Source organism: Thamnophis elegans, chromosome 2 (genome assembly GCF_009769535.1).
Source record: "Thamnophis elegans isolate rThaEle1 chromosome 2, rThaEle1.pri, whole genome shotgun sequence".
NCBI lineage: Eukaryota > Metazoa > Chordata > Lepidosauria > Squamata > Colubridae > Thamnophis > Thamnophis elegans.
This window is the reverse complement of record NC_045542.1, coordinates 18,787,919-18,804,889: the sequence shown is the minus strand read 5'-3', so window position 1 is coordinate 18,804,889 and position 16,971 is coordinate 18,787,919. Positions and strand designations below refer to the sequence as shown.

Genomic DNA, 16,971 nt, shown 5'->3' with positions numbered 1-16,971 from the left:
TTCCGCACAAAGGTCTGAAAAGATATCAGTGGGAAATACAGAAACCAGATTCCAGGAGAAACCCTCTTAAGAGAAATTTGTGGGGAAATATATTGGTGACATGCACCTCTTCTGTCTACCCTTTTTCTTTTGCCACCTGCAGTTAGGAGAGCCAGGAAAGCTGGAAACAGTACCCAGTAATCTTTGGGGACTGCCCCTTCTTCCTTGGGTCATAGACCCCCCCCCCCTTTAGTCCTTGAAGGATGGCTGAACTTTTCCCACCATAGCAGTAACCGAAGGTCTAGGAGTGGGGTTTGCAAAAGGAACATGAGAGAGAACATAAGGCAACTAAGCACCCCGGCAGCCTTTCTCCTTAGCTTTGTGTAATCGGGGCTTAAAAGGGAAGCCCCCCACCCCACCCCTCTCCCCAAAGGCATTATTATTTCCCTTTTGGTACAGGAAGAGTCGTTTAAGAGGTGGCGGCCAAATCGCCCTTCCCCAGCAGCTCCTCTTTAATGGAAAGGCTGGGCAACTCCGGCAGAAGTTTGAACTGTCAAGAGAAAAGCTGCAGCGGGAGATCGGCTCGGCTCCTGGCATTCACGGCTCCCCTCGCCTATGCCAATTGCAGCCCCGAGTCCGACTTCAGAGTGTGCCCGGGGGCCCCTTTGGCACTTACCTTGGTTCATGGTGCCCCCTCCCCAGAAGCAGCTGCAAGCTCCAACTTGTAATCGCGTCTCTCCAGGAGGGGGGGGGATACGGGTGGCCACCCCCCCACCTGCGGTGGGTGCCGGGTGGGTGCGTGGGTTGGGCGGGGGGGTCAGGGTGCAGAGGATCGCTGGTGCTCTCCACCCCCACCCCCCAGCGCCTACCTCACTCCCTCCCTCCCCCCTGGACTCAGTGCCAGGAAGAGGAGGGGGTAGAGCAAGGGAGCTTCCTCCCTGGCATGCGCACTGGGGTCCGGTTGAGGGTGGAGGTTGGGGAGTGAGGGAACAGCCCTGGGAATTCCGTTCCCGACCTCCTTCGCTCTGCGCTTTAGGGCGCAGGAGCTGCGCTTTGCGCGCAGGGCTCGCAGTAAAATCTGGCCTGGTCCCTTTGGGTTGCTTCAAAGTCCCGGTGCAGGAATAGGAGCGGCAGTAATCCTGTCGCCTGTTGTTTGCGGCCTGCCTTGCCTTGCCTTGCCTTTGCCCGCTAGCTCTCAAGATGCTCGGAAACGAAATCCTTGCCTGGAAGGCGCTCGCAGAGGTTTGGGCTGCCTTTGGAAAGGGCCCGATCCCGTACCGCAGTGATCTTTTTAAATGGGAAGGAAGGATGAAGTCCTACATGGCCATTCTTGTTTTGCCTCCGAGCGGATAAAATTTGTGTGTACTGTATATGCAGCTACATTAAGTAAAGGCAGCCGCCTATAAGATGATGGAAACTGTAGATGGTGAAAAATTACTCTAGGGAATCTCCTCCTCGTTCTGGGGAGAAAAGTAGAATCCAAAGTGGTTCTACCACAATGGGCATAAACTTCCAAGGAAGAATTAAAAACGGATTAATATAAATTGCCTAAAGTCACAGGTATGAGATGGATGGCTATAGAATAAATATACAAATTAATTTAACCGTGATTCCCTCAACCGAATTGACTGTATTTAGATAACTTACTGTACTAAGTACCTGGGTAACCAACAGCTTTAAACAAAACCTCAGTTTAGCCTAGCTGTGTGTGTTTTGAGCTCACTTGGAGAAAGTGGGGAATAGAAAACTTGTCTCCATGCCTATGCTGCTAGCTTTCCAGAGGCATCTTACTGACCATGCTGCAAAGAAAACCCTGAATAGATTTCCCACTTGATCCAGCAAAGAAGCTCTTTTTAAGTAACTTTAAAAAATTACTTCTTTGGACAAATGAAAGTGCCACACAATCCAGCATTCTGTTTCAAACTAACAGAGAAGGAGCATACAGATTTTTATGCAACTTGTTTCGGCCTCAGAAATTGAGGTAGAGAATTAACTGTTAAGTAATAATTGATAGAGATCCAGTGCAAATAATTTAGTTTCTTTTCTTAAATGCTCTGAACTGATCATTCATTACTGTTGACTTATGGCTGGGCATTCAAGGGATGGTGCAAGTGAGGTGTTTTCCACTACCAGATACGGTTTTATCTGGGATTTCAATGGTGGGATGCTGGTCAGATGTTTTACTAATTTAACAGAACAGTTTAGGGTTCTGGGTTTGATTGCCAAAACATGCTTTGAAGGCAAGAAGATAACAACCATCCAAAATGCTGCACAGCCTATGATCTGTTTGACATAGAGGTAAAAGGCTGTACATATTCAGCTATTTAAGTCTGAGCACAATTGGATGTTAAACACAAAGAAACTGAAGTGGAGATCAAAGCAATACATATCTTAATAATGAAAACCATAACAAAACAATAGAAATATATGCAAAATATCCATTAAGCAGACATTGGGATCAAGGAAAGGTGTTTCTCATGAGAAAAAAGGTGTTAAAATGGATAAATAGGCAATTGTATTGGCATTGGCATATCAAGCATGGTAAATTATGATTTGTGGTTCTCAAGAATGGAGCAGAAGCTGACAGAAGGTTATTTCATATTAAATTATTCAAAGGGAAATCATTTCTACAAAACTTGATAACTTATACTCCATAAATCACATGTAAGTCCAATCACTATGCTTCAAAGGCATCCAACAACATTCTGGCCAAAATAAAAATATTGTCTTATACAAGTAGTCCTCGATTTACAACAGTTTGTTTAGTGATTATTTAAAGTTACAATGGCACTGAAAAATGTGACCTATGACCGTTTTTCATAATTACCACCTTTGCAGCATCCTCATGATCATGTAATCAAAATTCAGATGCTTTGCAACTGGTTCACATTTATGACTTTTGCTGTCTCCCAGGGTCATGTGATTCCCTTTTGAAACCTGACAGTCAATGGGAAAGTCAGATTCGTTTAACAACCAGATTGCTAACTTATCAACTGCAGCGATTCACTTGACAGTTGTGGCAAGAAAAGTCGTAACATGGGGCAAAACTCACTTAACATATGTCTCACTGAACAACAGAAATTTTGGGCTCTATTGCAGTTGTAAATCAAGGACTACCAGAAGTTGTCATCTGAGTTGGTCAGTGGTCATATTTGTGAACAGATGTCAAAAATATAACATACAGTGTAGTTCTATGTAGGAGAAGGGTGGTGGTGAGAAATTAGATCCAGTCATAATCCCAAAGTTCTTCATATAAACATTTGTTGACAATTTATTCAAAAGTATGCTTTTTATTAATAACTTTACTGATCTAATTTTCTAATTCTAATACAGTATGTTATTAATGTTCCCAATCTGCAATGCTGTAATTATGATAGAAAGAGCCATATTTTAATGTGGATTTGTATGCTAGAGTTTAGGCCCAAATCTATAAAATTTTGCAGTTGTTTGGTAATATATACAATGATTTTTTAGAAGTTCTTGTGGGAGCTCTGAAAGTTCCCTAAAAGCTTGTCCGCCCAATACTAGACATCCCCTTAAGCAACATTGAGAGAAAACTGTATATTACAGTGTGTGCTTCTAGGGGATATAAGCTGTGCCAGGTCTGACTAGCATTTCCTACAAACAGAATGTCACCATGGAATGTTTTGCAATTCAGAGCTCCACTTTCAACGCTATTTGTCAGGCAAAATGATATATAGAGGTTTGCTGATGGGAAACTCAGATCCTGGCTCACAAGCATAACAATCAAATGAAATATCAAGTTATTCAAATTACATTGCCAATAAAATAAAGGTAGCTTCTCAAATTCATTTTAAAATGAAATCATTATATTCCATTTTAAAAATGCAGATCCTCTTTCTAAATCGGATGCTTGTTTATATTAATTACTTGCAATTGCATTCATTTTCATGAAACCTATTCAAGTGGTTTGAATCGCTTGAAGAATGGAATCCATTCTGAGTATTTAGCTACTTGATAACCAGAGCAGTTGGGCTTTTTCATTTTGTTTAAAATGATGTCATTTGGGAATCCTATCTCTGCCAAGTTGGAAGTAGCCTGAATTTTTGTGCCAAGACCAATTTTGACTAACTTACCTAAAGTACCTTCTAGACTAATATATTATTTCTATGTGTCCTTATTGTTTTATTAGTTTGTTTCTCCTAACAAAGCGTTGTTAGAATCGGGCAAAGCTCTGCTGCCTCCTTTCTTTGACTAGATCTGAGGTGGAAAGAGACATAATCCGGATATACGCTTTTTTGGGTGATCTCTTCCCCAAGGAATTGCTTGCTTTTTATTTGAGGTGCAACATTTAAGATGTGACCAGTTTAAAATGACTGGTTTAAAATGTTCTGATTAAGAAGAACTGCTTATTACAGACAGCAGATTGTTTTCAAAACCAATCATTTACAGAATCGGGCTTTCTGGAATTCCTATATGGCAGCATTAAAAACCAAGGGAGAGAAAGAATGCTTTTTCTTCACAACACTCGTTTTATTCAAAAGCAAATGAACACACAGGCTTACAGCCTTTCAAATCCGCGCTATTAATCCAGTATCTTGAACCCCATCGGCAGCTCTATTTATTTCATTTACAATCCACCCCCCCTTTTTTTTTCAGGTGATGATGATAACAACAATAATAATAATAGGATGGAGTAGACTAGAGCAACAATGGGCCAAGTGCGGTATGTGCAAGGACAGTTCAGGGAAGGCCCTGACGCTGTTTCCCCAAGGGAGAACTGGCCCTTTAACCAAACGGTGGGCGTGGCGTGACGTCATAAAAGCTGATCAGGGGACCTCCCAACGTAATTCGGCCTAGTTACTACTGGGAGACTTGGGCACAGGCTCGTTGGAGCGGGGGGGGGGGGAGGAGAGAAAAGGGCAAAGGAAACAAGGCAGGGCCTGTAAAGGGGATCTAGCAGGGCCAAGGTCAGGACTCCAGTTTGGGCTCTCAGTGCCGTGACCGCCAACGGTTGCCAGGACATTGCATCATCCCCAGCGCATGACTCACCCACTTAAAGACTCGTGACCCTGAAGGGAGGGGGGAAATTTCGGGAGGAGTCATTTCCGGGTGCGACGCGGCAGTATCCACCGCGGCGAAGCCGCGTCACCCAACACTGGAGAAGGCGGGGCGTAGCGAAAGGACGACGACGGCTCATTGGGCGGCGGCTCCCTTCGTTCCGCCAATGGAGAGGCGCGGCGTCGCCCATTGGGCAGTAATGGCGCAAGGGTTGCGTCATGCCGAGGGGGGCGGGGCGCTCTCTTAAAGATTCCTGGTGACCATCTCGAGCAGGAGGCGGGAGGAGGCATTTGGGAGCCGGCGGGAGTCGAGAGTGGAAGACGATGAGCCGTGAGAGGAGAATGAGCCGCAGCCAGCAAGTTGGAGAGAGGATCGCGGGCGAGAAGGGGCCGCGTGGGAAGGTGCGGAGCCTGGGAGGGCGGAAAGAAGCGCCTGGCAACTCGGGCTGCCTGCGCTTTAAGGAAAGCAGTTTTTGGGCGCCCGATGGAGGAGGGTTTGCATGGCTGGAGTGAAAAATCCGGAAATACACGGCGGGTCCAGCGCTTTAAGCCGGGCTCCGCTTTGCAAGATGCGCGTCGCTATTCGTTGCCTGAACCCCTGGTCAAAATTAGCCGGTCCCTTTTCTCTCTCTGCCAACCACTAGTTGGAAAAGCTCGTTGTCTTCGCCCCTTTTTCCTGCATTGTAGCGATGGTGCATAGATCCTGGCTTGTGCCGGGTCTGCTTTCTACTTAGAAAGATCAGAGGTCGAGAGGGTGGATTTGCTCATCTCAACGTACGCTCAAATTAACATTTTAAACAGAGCGGGCTGTAAGATTTGTGTATACTGTAGAAAGATAGGGGAGAATTTAGATTTATGTTTTATTATTAACAACAAAAACACAATTTCATAAAAAGGGTGAGTAGGGGGGCATGTAGTAAAGCCGGTGCACGGTACAGGGCGTTGAGGATTCCCCCAAGCAACTCCCAATTTCCTTCCTAGTAAATTTGAGTGAGTTGCCCAGATTTCCAGGGTGAATTTAAGGATGGTTTAGCTGGGGTTTTGTAGTGGAGCCAAACCTTCTGCTTTTCCTGGCTGGCTTATTAGTTCCCAGAGCAGAGAAGGGAGAGCTGGTGGGGCTTGTTTTCTCTTCTAAAATAATTTGAAACTGGGCGCTTGGCCAGCTCGGAGGCTACATCCTTTCCCACAGCTGTGTGCTGGCTGTGGCCTGGCAAGTGACCCTGAGGACAAAGCATTTTTTGATAGCAAGCTTCCCCCACCCATCCCATTGGAAAATGAAATCCTGCCTTGCTGAGAACTTTGAAGACTTTATCAGAATTTATTAAACTATTGGAGAAGTCTAAAAGGGATGCATTCTTGCCAGTAGCCGAGGACAATGCTGCAACATTTCCTTGTCAAATTTGGAAAGTCCCCATAACCCCCCACCCCACCCCCTAGGATACTCTGGTTACTTGGAATGCCTGTTTCTCTAACTCCCCGGGGACCCTTCTCCTGCAAACGCATAAACATACATCTTTTCCATTAAGTTGCATAACAGTTCTTGGATCCCTAATTCTCCTAGTTTCTTGCATCACTCGGGGCTGATGAAAACCAGTGGTATGTCCCCAGTGCCTGCTGTGTTCCTGTGGGGTTCAACGTCATGTTGCTGCTTTGCTGTTTGATTTGGGGCATTGCAGAAATCTCTGTAGGGGATGCATGGCTAGAATGGAAGGTAGCTATCCCCATTCCTGCCCTGGGTGTTAAAAAGAGTACAATCACACATTCCCAGTGTCTCTCCATGAAGCTCATTGGAAAACAGATTTAGAGTATGATGCATGTAGAGAGTATCAAGTTGTAGGAATGGAAGGATTTTTTTCCATAATCAAATGAGATTTCTTTTGTTCGTATTTTACTAAAAGAGAATCTCTAACCACTTAGATTTGGGAAGTGTAGATTCTGATTCTTATAAGTGTAGGCATTGTTATATTTGTTCTGCTTGCAAGTGTCTTATTGGCAGTTTAGCCTGTGACCCCATGCTAATTTGGCTTTCTCTGCTTTACAAGGTGGGGATAGAGTGAATATAACTGATACCGAGTTCAGTGAAAAAAAGATGAGCTGCATCCAGATATTTTTCCATCTGGATTTTCCCTTTTGAATTAAAAAAAACTTAATAGTGTTGGAAATAATGCAGTTTAAATGTAAAGAATAAAAAAATGGTCTTGAGCATGAGATGCATAAAAGTGCTAAAGGCTTAATAATTGTCTTGGTTGCAATCAAAATCATGACACAAAGGAACAAGGTCTCTTTCTAGATAAGAGATTTGTCCAACTCCTGTTATTCAGAAGCATCTAAAATATTTTGAGATTCTCTGATGGTTGAGAAAATAAGGAACGAAAATGCAACATATAGGTATTTATCAATGAGCCTGAAGAAGAGGATAATGCTTTGGTAAGCAGCAGTAGTTCCCCATTTTAAAGGATAGGAGTGGGGAAAAAAATAGTAAAGGAAAATTGTGGTGCCCCCATTCCACTCTGCTGTTTAGTGTCAAAGGGCAAATTTGGGGATAGGGCTTTCCTTGGATGGGTGCAGGGGTGAAATCAAATTACTTTCATTTCACTACTGGTTCACAAATACATGCACAGAGTGTCAAAAACGGGACGTGATGGCGTGTGGGTGGGCAGAGTCTCCTGCTGCCGCTACCGGTTCACCCGAACCGGATAGAACCGGCTGAATTGCACCACTGGATGGGTGTAACATGTTTATGATACACAGCATCCTCTTTTACTAATAATCACATATTTTTCTCTTATTCTTTCAGTTTCGAACAAAAAATCGCACGTTAATACATCACCACACTTGAAAAAAAAGGTAAGAATCCAAGAAAAGCGGAGAATTGTACTAAACTTCAAATAGATTCATTTTAAGAACTCTGCATTTTTTAGAGTAAGAACTGTTGAATTCAGTGGATTTGCTCCAGAATAGACATGTTTTAAGATTGGATTGTAGAGCCTTCTGGCTTTCAGGCCTTTAAGGTAGGCAAGAAACAGGTCGTGGCAGGGATTCTAGGAATGTAGGATAGAATAATAAGAAAGCCTATCTTAGTTTCTCTCTACCTTAATTAAACAAAATCAAGGTTTGAATCATTTCTCATCCCTTTCTCCCTGGGTTTCAGTATTTTTTTTCCTGAAAATCGTCCCTGTTCACAGTTTGCTCATTTCTTCTTCATTTCCTTATGTATATAATTATCACTAAGAATTTTGTAGAAGAGTAAGAACAATACAAATTTTGAAAGACACCAAACTAAGTAATGTGGATGAAAAAGTGCAATGAAAGAAATAGAGAAGAGAAAGAAAATCAAGAAGCTGTAAAGAAATAACTTTCAATCTTAACACCAGTTACAACAAGTACCTTTAGATTTTGCCCTCTCACCATAAGGTTACATTATAATGTCCTTTCCATCGTCCACTCTTCCTAATCATCAGTCACAAGTTCATTTTTTTTTCTTTTTTCAGCAGAAAGTCCAAAAGGGCTTTCCAGGCATTAACAAATGTAGTTATTGATCTTTAATCAAACAAGTCAACCTCTGCTAATTCTGTCCTCTCTACCAGCCATTCCTTCATTGTGCGTATTTCAGAGTCTTTCAATTTTTGTGCCTCCTATAATCTCAGTCTTCCTTAATGCTTTTCTAATTGTCTTATCTATTAGTCCCAACAAGAAAAGTTTTGGTTTTAATTGAATATTCATTTTTAAAATTTGTGGCATTGCTATGTATACTTGAACCGAAAATTTTCTGGCTGTATTGTAAAATCTACCAAACATGATAAAGTCAGATCTAGTTCCTTCACCATGGGATAGGCACAATGAATGGGTTAGTACACCAAGGAGGCACTGCATCTTTCAGCTTTGGGATTTGAAGTTTTGACATTCCCCCACCCCCATTGTCATGTGACCACATTTTGGGTGCTCAGCAACCAGCCCACATCGTGACTGTGATTTATGACACCACCCCCCCCCCCAAAAAAAGCCAGGGTTTAGTTTGCAGGAAAAAAACCCATAGTGATCAATGAGCTTGCTTTATGACAGCAGTATTCACTTTACAACCTCTGCAAAAAGATTATAAAATGATGACCTGCTCTACAACTGTCATGACAACGACCAAAATTGCAAGCTCAATTACGGATGTAAATTGAAGATTTACCTGTGACTTTTTCAGGAGCGTCCAGTGTTGCTGATCTTTATAACTTAAAGAATATTATGTTTAGCAGAAAAGTTGAATTAAAAATAATATATTATTCAATTTCATTCATTCACTCTTAAAACTGTCTTTTCAAAGACAGTTACAGTTATACTGTAAAAATACGTTCATTTAGAAGAATTTGTAAACCAAGATCTTCATAACAATAACGTTCTTACAGACACACGTTACTTACTGTTCTTTCTTTAATCCCCAAACTGATGTATTTATATTGCACAACATTATCTGTACAATTTACAAATATTTATGTATCATAAATAAATGTCCTTAAGATGCCTCAAATCTCTGTTGTTCATATGGTTGTTATCAGTTATTTGTTGAAATATGCCTAGAATGGTGGGCTTATTCATGTAAAGTACTGGGGTCAGTGGGGAGGGCATACATGTTTATGTGAATTGAGGATGTTGATAACCTGAAACCTTAGAGAGGAATCTTTTTTATCTTTCAAAACAATAAATAAATGCTTACCAATCCTGGAACAGAGAATGGATATGGAACAATGTAGTTTGTACTTAGAAAGGCACTTTAAAATAAATAATTGGTTTTTGTGGGTTGTTTTAGAACAAAGGGTGGTTTTTAAAGGTTTTGCAATTGTTTCCGTGTGGAAGACAATGATAGTGCTTTTCACTAAGAATATTCCAAGTGTCTTTAAAATTAGAGCCAGTTTGGTGCACGGATTAAGGTGATGGACTAAGAAACCCGGAGCCTTCAAGTTCTAGCCCTTCCGTAGGCATGAAATTCAGCTGGGTGACTTTGGGCCAGTGACACTCTCAGTCCAATACAGGGTGGCCGGAAATCACGGCAATCTGTTCATGTTCAAGTTGTCAGTGGACACAGACCTGCTTGGCTGTGGGAAGCTTACATAAAAGGTTAGGCTTTTTCCAAGATGCCTGAAATTTGCTTTAGCGGTCCAATATGTTTCAGAGTATACCTCACGCAGGAAAAGCTAATTGGACACAGAGGCTCTCTGTGCCACCTAACTTCACTCTGCAAGCCTTCCCTGCTCAGTTATGAATCCCTCGTTTTGGCAACCTTGCTTGTGGCTCTGTTAATTGCTCATTCGGAGCCTATGCAAATGGAGGGAGCTTTCTGTGAGCATGCCCCAGCTGGCCTCGAGGAGGAGAAAAAGGTTCCATAGGAAAGCTTGGCCAGCCCTCCCAGCCTGTCTTGTGATGATGACTCACCTCTTATTTTTCTCACAATGCAGGAGGTTTGGTTCTGCTAACCTCCGCCCATTGTTAAGACATCTGGAAAACCCCTAGCTTATCACCCTGTGCAGTATGACCCGAATACAGTATTGAATTCAGAGCTTGAATAAAGTACAGGTAGTCCTTGACTTTCAACTACAATTGAGCACAAAATGTCTGTTGTTAAGTGAGACATCTCTTAAATGACATTTGCCCCATTTTACTACCTTTCTTGCCCCATTTTTTAAAGTGAATCACTGCAGTTGATAAGTTAGTAACCTAGTTGTTAAGTGAATCTGGTTTCTTCCGTGACTTTGTCAGGAGGTCACAAAAGCGGATCGCATGACCTTGGGACACGTTGAAGGTCATAATTATGAACTGGTTTGCCAAGCACCTGAATTCTGATCACATGATCATGGGAGTGCTCCAAAGGTCATAACTAAAAAACGGTCATAACTCACTTTTTTCAGCGCCGTTGTAACTTTCATCACTAAATGAACTGTTGTTAAGTCAAAGACTACCTATATTAGCTCACAGCAGGTACATGAAGAAAACACCTGCCTTAGTTTGTGTGTGTGTTTCCCAGTAGGTCATTTAAGAAAAATAAAATTGATAACACACCTGAAATGGAATGCTTCATGGTTACATGGATACACGCTGCAGTTTTGCTCATGTGTGTGTGTGTGTGTGTGTGTGTGTGTGTGTGTGTGTATATATATATATATATATATATATATATATATATATATATATATATATATATATATATATAAAATATAATAGACCAATTTTAGCCCTATGTCGAAAGTATTGTCTACATTGACAGCTGCATTTCTTATTCTGAAGAAGTCTTGCAGAACTGACTTGTCAGGAGATGTGGTCAAGTTACATGTAAGATTTGTATCTGTCCCGGGTTAGAATAGAATAGAGGAATAGAGTTGGAAGGGACCTTGGAGGTCTTCTAGTCCAACCCCCTGCTTAGGCAGGAAAGCCTATACCACTTCAGACAAATGGTTATCCAACATCTTCTTTAAAACTTCTAGTGTTGGGGTATTCACAACTTCTGGAGGCAAGTTATTCCATTGATTGAGTGTTCTAACTGTGGGGAAATTTCTCCTCAGTTCTAAGTTGCTTCTTCCTCTTCTTTCCACACATTGCTTCTTATGGAAACTAATCAAGGAGAGAAGCAACCTAAAACTAAGGAGAAATTTTCTGACAGTTAGAACCATTAATCAGTGGAACAACTTGTCTCCAGAAGTTGTAAATGCTTCAACAGTAGAGGTTTGTATGAAGAGATTGGACAACCAATTTTCTGAAATGGTATACAATCTCCTGCCTGAGCAGGGGGTTGGACTAGAAGACCTCCAAGGTCTCTTCCAACTCTATTATTCTATTCTATTCTAACCCTGAATAGAACAGATACAAATCTTACATGTCACTTCACCATATCTCCTGACAAGATGGCTGACTCCTCCCCAGAACTTAGTGATTGATCTCATCGAAGAGCTGCTCTACTTTGCTAATATGATATTCAGCCTTTCCCCAACCTAGTTGCCCTCTTAGGCCCTGCATTCTGGTTGGTTCTCCTAAGAGTGCTGCCCAATTGCAATTTGAGGTTGCTTTCTCCCACCCCCTCTCTCACAACCCATGGCCGATTTTACTGTCCTCTTTCAATTTTTGCTCTTAAAATAATTTGCTCTGTCTCGGGTACATTAAGCAGATTTGTAGGCGCCACCTTTTGGGAACACGAGAGAGGAGGTTTCCTAATGTAAGAGATGAAAAGGTCTTCTACTTGCCCATTGTTGTAGGTGACCTGAATTAAAATGGAGCTCTGGAGAAACGTTTCTTTCTCCCAGAGCAAGTTTAACTTGCTGAGCTGTGTAGCAATCTACGGAGATGTTATCCAGTTTTCTGACGGCACCCATAACTTTTTATCTTTCAGAAGCAGTGTGGCTGTCTCTGAAACATGATGGCAGAATCCCTGCCCTTTCCACTGGGCACACCAGTGCCCACCTGGGAATTGGAAGCCTGGTACCAGGACTTGCAGGAAGTGCTGTCCTCTGATGTATCCAACAGGGCAGACCCCTCGGGGGTTGAACAGGAGCAGGTGAGTCAGCTGGCTTTTCTTTGATGCTTCCAGGACTGCGGAGTCCTCCATTCAAGTGGGTGGTTGGGTTCTCTTATGGGCTGGCTCTACGTTGTTCTATTTTTGTATCCTAAATCTGCATTGGAAGGATGTAGCCACTACCATCAGTAACTGATCTTGTAATCCTTTAAAAACTGGCACATTCATTATAGCACAAAACCACGTTCCCCAGACAGGTGCCTTCCAGGTGTTCCCATAATTGCTCATGCTAGGCAGGTTTGGGGAGTTGTAGTTGTGCACACGCCTGGAAAACAACAAATAAGAGGAAGATGCCCTTGTATTTTATTTCATTTATGATTCCTCCCCTACATCAAGTGATGATCTGCAGACTTTTGTTGTAGAATGCTACAGTTGTTACGTTTTTCAAGCTAAAGTCTTAGTAATTCAAGTTAAAGTCTAAAGAGTTATTAGATGTATTTCAATTTAAAAAACGCCTTAGTAATTGTAGCTCCCTCAAGTCTTTCCAGGGTGGGCTTATAATCTAAGCTTGTGTGCTCAGAAGCCAATTGTAACCTTTCAGGAAATGTATAATTTGAGTAGTGGGTGTATGGGATTGTTCTTTCTGGCTGCCTTCCACTATAAGCAGCGTTTCTCAACCTTGGCCTTTTAAGATGAGAACTTCAACTTCCAGAATTCCCCACTGAACTTGCACTGAACTCAGATTTAAGTAGGTAGATACGAGTAAGATGGTTCTATTAAGTGTTTCATTTGAGCTTCTTTTGACTCCTGACTTTTCTGCCATGGCTCCTACCCTGTGGAACATCAGTCACCCCCCACCCACTCATGCTGGTCCCAACCTGTTGGCCTTCCAGAAGACCCTCAAAACATGGTTTTTGCTTAAAAGAAGTTTTTAGTTGTGGTTTTAATGTATTTTGTTGTTATGTATGCTGCCAAGAGTTACTATGTGAGATGGGCAACTTATATAATCCACCTAGCCTTCTGAAAAGTCCTGAAGACTTGGTGTGTCCCCCCCTCCAAACGTTGGGATAGGATGAAGTGACTGCAATGTCAGAAGCTTGGTTTGGTGCCAGGTTTTTGTTTTTAGCATTTACAGTTTTAATGTTTAATTCTTGATTGGGAGCCACCCTGAGTTTGGTCTAAGATGGGCAGCTATATAACAATTTTAAATAAATAGTGATAAATAAAATAGGCAAAAGATGGTATTTTAAAATGCACCATGCTAAATTTGTAGCACTCATTGGTTGGTCATATGTTCAGAAGCAAGTCCTTCAATGCAATACTCAAAATCTTCCAGAAGATTACTCAAATGTGAGATGGATAGGATATAAATGTAATACATGTCTTGATTTGTTACTGTGCTTGTTGAGGTGTGTCATTTCTTAAACTCCATGTCATCTTAAGAAAACGCATGCGTATAGGCTTAGAAATGATTCTTTCCTTAGAAATCTATTATTCCACAAAGACCCTGTCAAATAATGCTGGGAAATTTTAATTAGACGGGGCTGGTATGGGATATTTCTTTTATAATACCAAATTTTAATATTCTTAATCTTCTTCCTGTCCTCTTTCTAACTCCAAGAGCATAAAAATGCAAATGGAGGCAAGGGCTTAATATCAACATGGCTGCAAGTATAAACTCTCACCTTCATTATCTTCTATCAGCTACCAACCTGGTTAAAACTCATCGTGTGGCAGCTTCCAGCTACACTACTAAGTGTGAAATTTTGGAATAGGATCCCCCTTTATCTCCAATCACAAGAGCCCCTTGCCTCAGGAATAAACCAGCAGTCCTTGTTTAATTATCACAATTGGGCTCGGCAGATCTGTCATTAAGGGAAGTGAAACTGACTGTACTTATTTTATTTCAGCTTTTCTTTGCTTTACATGCAAAGGTTGTAAATGGGAGGACTAGTCACAAAGTTACTTTTTCATCGCTGTAACTGAATGGTCGCTGTGAGATGGTCGCCAAACAAGCACTGCCTGTACTCTTGACACTATATTGCTAGGAAGCAATAGACATGGCTTGGCTACTCTGCATTTGGGAAGTGTCGTTTTTTTGCTGTCAGATGATGCAAGTTCAGTAACCAAAGAGATTTGTTACTTTGGCAATTTGATATCGAGGTGAGGTGGCGCAGTGGTTAAATGCAGCACTGCAGGCTACTTCAGCTGACTGCAGTTCTGCAGTTCGGCTGTTCAAATCTCACCAGCTCAGGGTTGACTCAGCCTTCCATCCTTCCGAGGTGGGTAAAATGAGGACCCATACTGTGGGGGCAATATGCTGACTCTGTAAACCGCTTAGAGAGGGTTGAAAGTCCTATGAAGCGGTATATGTCTAACTGCTATTGCTATATCTCCCAATTTGTCTTGGTGGAGTTATTTGAACCAAAGTTAGATATCGTTCCATTTTCTTTATCTGAGGTAAACATTTATGCAACACAGGGCCCTGATGTGTTACATATAACTTCTTCTGTACCACTACATTATGACTTGATCCAACATTGAGTCAGTTAAACGTGTGGGCAAGGCAACTAGGCAACTGGGGACTTCCTAGGAAGGAGGAGTTGTTATAGAATTTTCATAGGTTGTCAAGTTGTGCACTGCATTCACATTTTCTCAGGCACCGGAGCACCTCTTGGATATCAGATACGAAATTCTGCACAGCTAAAATCTTCAAGTTAAATCAAACATTGCAATGATTTATGTAGCCCCCCCTACCTCCCTTCCTTACACCAAAGGACAGTGGATTTTTTTTTCCTCCCACTATATTCAGACTTGTGAAAAAGAACAGGCAGGAAAGGCAGCCAGCAAACAAAGCCTTGTTATCAGTTTGACAGCTAAGAACTTTGTTTTTTAAACTCCGCTTTGCAGCCTGCCACGGGGGCTTTATTGGAGATGGAGGCCAATAATATGCATCCTCTTTTAACCCATCTCTTGTTCCATTTCTTTTTCAGAAGGAATTCGATGGCTTTGATGGTGCTGCTCTCTTGTGGAACTTGGAGACTTCCAATTCCTTGGAGCTTAATGGGGATGTAATGACAGGAAACTATGAGTTGGAGCCTGATCTTGCAGCAGAACTTTTGGAGCAACTGGGCCAGGAGCCCTCAGGGCCAGCGGAGTCCGATTCTAGCCACAGCTCTCCTACACAGACAGGCACAGATGACGATGAGGGGGTGTCTACTAGCCGGAAGAGGCGGCAGAGTGGCCAGCCTCACGGTGGCAAGAGGCAGCGCGGCAGAGAGCGGGAGCAGCAGAATGAGCGCAGAGTGGCTGAGCTGACTGCACACAATGAGCATCTCCAGCAGGAAATACAGCGCTTGACCGCTGAGGTGGAAGCTACTCGAGCAGCGCTCATCCAGAGGATGGTGAGCCTAAAGACATGATGGGGTCCTGGCACACTTTCTGCACTGAAATTATTTCTCCTTGCTATGGACCGAAGTGTGCAGGGCTTCATCCTTTGCAGATGGAGTGACTGTGCAGCATGCCAAAAGGGAGAGGCACTTGTCGACACCTTAAAGCACATCAGTGCCCTGCGAGACTTAGAACTTGAAATACTTGTTCTTACTCTGTGTAGCCAAGTGGACTTCCCTTGCAGAACTGTACTCGGTGTGTGGCCCAGTTATTTTAGGCAAAGAGGAGATCCCTGACTTTCCTAGAGACTGACTGTGGCAGTTGTGGATTTTGTTTTTTAATAGTTACATCTGTTCCTGTCCTTGCCAGGAGATTGCAGGGAGGAATGTCTGCATGTATCGTTCTGTACAACAGTGCTTTGTACTTGTATAAAGAGCAATAAAGTATTTATTTTGTCCTGTGTAATCCAACCGTTTGAAGGTTCTGGAACTGTGTGTGGGAGTCACAGAAAGACTAATAAAAGGAAAAAATTAAACGGGATCACAGTTGCTAGCAATTGTCACAAACCAAATGAACCTGAGACATCTTGATCGCAATCACAGCTCCGCTGGTCACTTTTTCTTTTTCCCTTTTCCTTCTACCACATGGTGCTGCTTCTGTAGTTCCACCAGGTCCGAGACCATGACATCAACTTGCTCTTTTCTGGCACTCTGGGCCTTTGCGTGTTTTACATGGTTACCCTAGATAACAAAACTGTAATGAGTATATATGGCAATCTTGTTCAAGAGGAAATTCCAACTTAGAAACAAACGTAAGCTAAGATTTTCCTGGAAATTCAGACAGAATGTGTTCCTTTAATAGCTTAAAAATTTATCCATTGAAGTTTCAAAGAAAAGGGAAACAGAAACAATACTGGTAGAAAAGCAGACTTGCATGGAAAACACTATATTTCATATATTGTATGATGAACATTTAAGGGAAATACGTATGCCTAGCCTAACAGAGAAGGATTAGGGGATCATGATAGCTGTCTTCCAGTACAGGCAGTCTGCAACGTAGGACAATTGAGCTCAAAATTTATGTTGCTAAGTGAAA

The 16,971-nt window shown here is 42.3% G+C and overlaps 3 protein-coding genes across 4 annotated transcripts in view; 1 reads left to right on the top strand and 2 right to left on the bottom strand.

The window, feature by feature from the left end:
• The window catches only part of MBD6 (methyl-CpG binding domain protein 6), a 30,421-nt gene extending 29,014 nt beyond the window's left edge, over positions 1 to 1,407 (bottom strand). The window contains exon 1 of one of the 2 annotated variants that reach the window (XM_032210165.1): positions 656 to 1,407. The gene's annotated coding sequence lies outside the window, so the exon portion shown is untranslated. The remainder of the gene's footprint in view (positions 1 to 655) is intronic. The other variant, XM_032210164.1, reaches the window with a different exon arrangement.
• A 3,849-nt stretch (positions 1,408 to 5,256) lies between these two features.
• DDIT3 (DNA damage inducible transcript 3) lies at positions 5,257 to 16,341 on the top strand. The gene is made up of 4 exons (XM_032209919.1): positions 5,257 to 5,402; positions 7,798 to 7,846; positions 12,362 to 12,528; positions 15,480 to 16,341. The coding sequence occupies exons 3-4, from the start codon at positions 12,388 to 12,390 to the stop codon at positions 15,906 to 15,908; spliced, it is 570 nt and encodes a 189-aa protein (XP_032065810.1). The 5' UTR covers positions 5,257 to 5,402; positions 7,798 to 7,846; positions 12,362 to 12,387; the 3' UTR covers positions 15,909 to 16,341.
• The window catches only part of MARS1 (methionyl-tRNA synthetase 1), a 29,284-nt gene continuing 28,413 nt past the window's right edge, over positions 16,101 to 16,971 (bottom strand). The window contains exon 21 of the mRNA XM_032209918.1: positions 16,101 to 16,616. Coding sequence (XP_032065809.1) covers positions 16,488 to 16,616 — 129 coding nt within the window. The 3' untranslated portion in view covers positions 16,101 to 16,487. The remainder of the gene's footprint in view (positions 16,617 to 16,971) is intronic.

Coding starts and splice junctions, on each gene's coding strand:
- DDIT3 (XM_032209919.1), top strand. CDS start 12,388: ATGATGGCAGAATCCCTGCCCTTTCCACTGGGCACACCAGTGCCCACC. Junction 12,529..15,479: donor CGGGGGTTGAACAGGAGCAG/GTGAGTCAGCTG, acceptor TTTCTTTTTCAG/AAGGAATTCGATGGCTTTGA.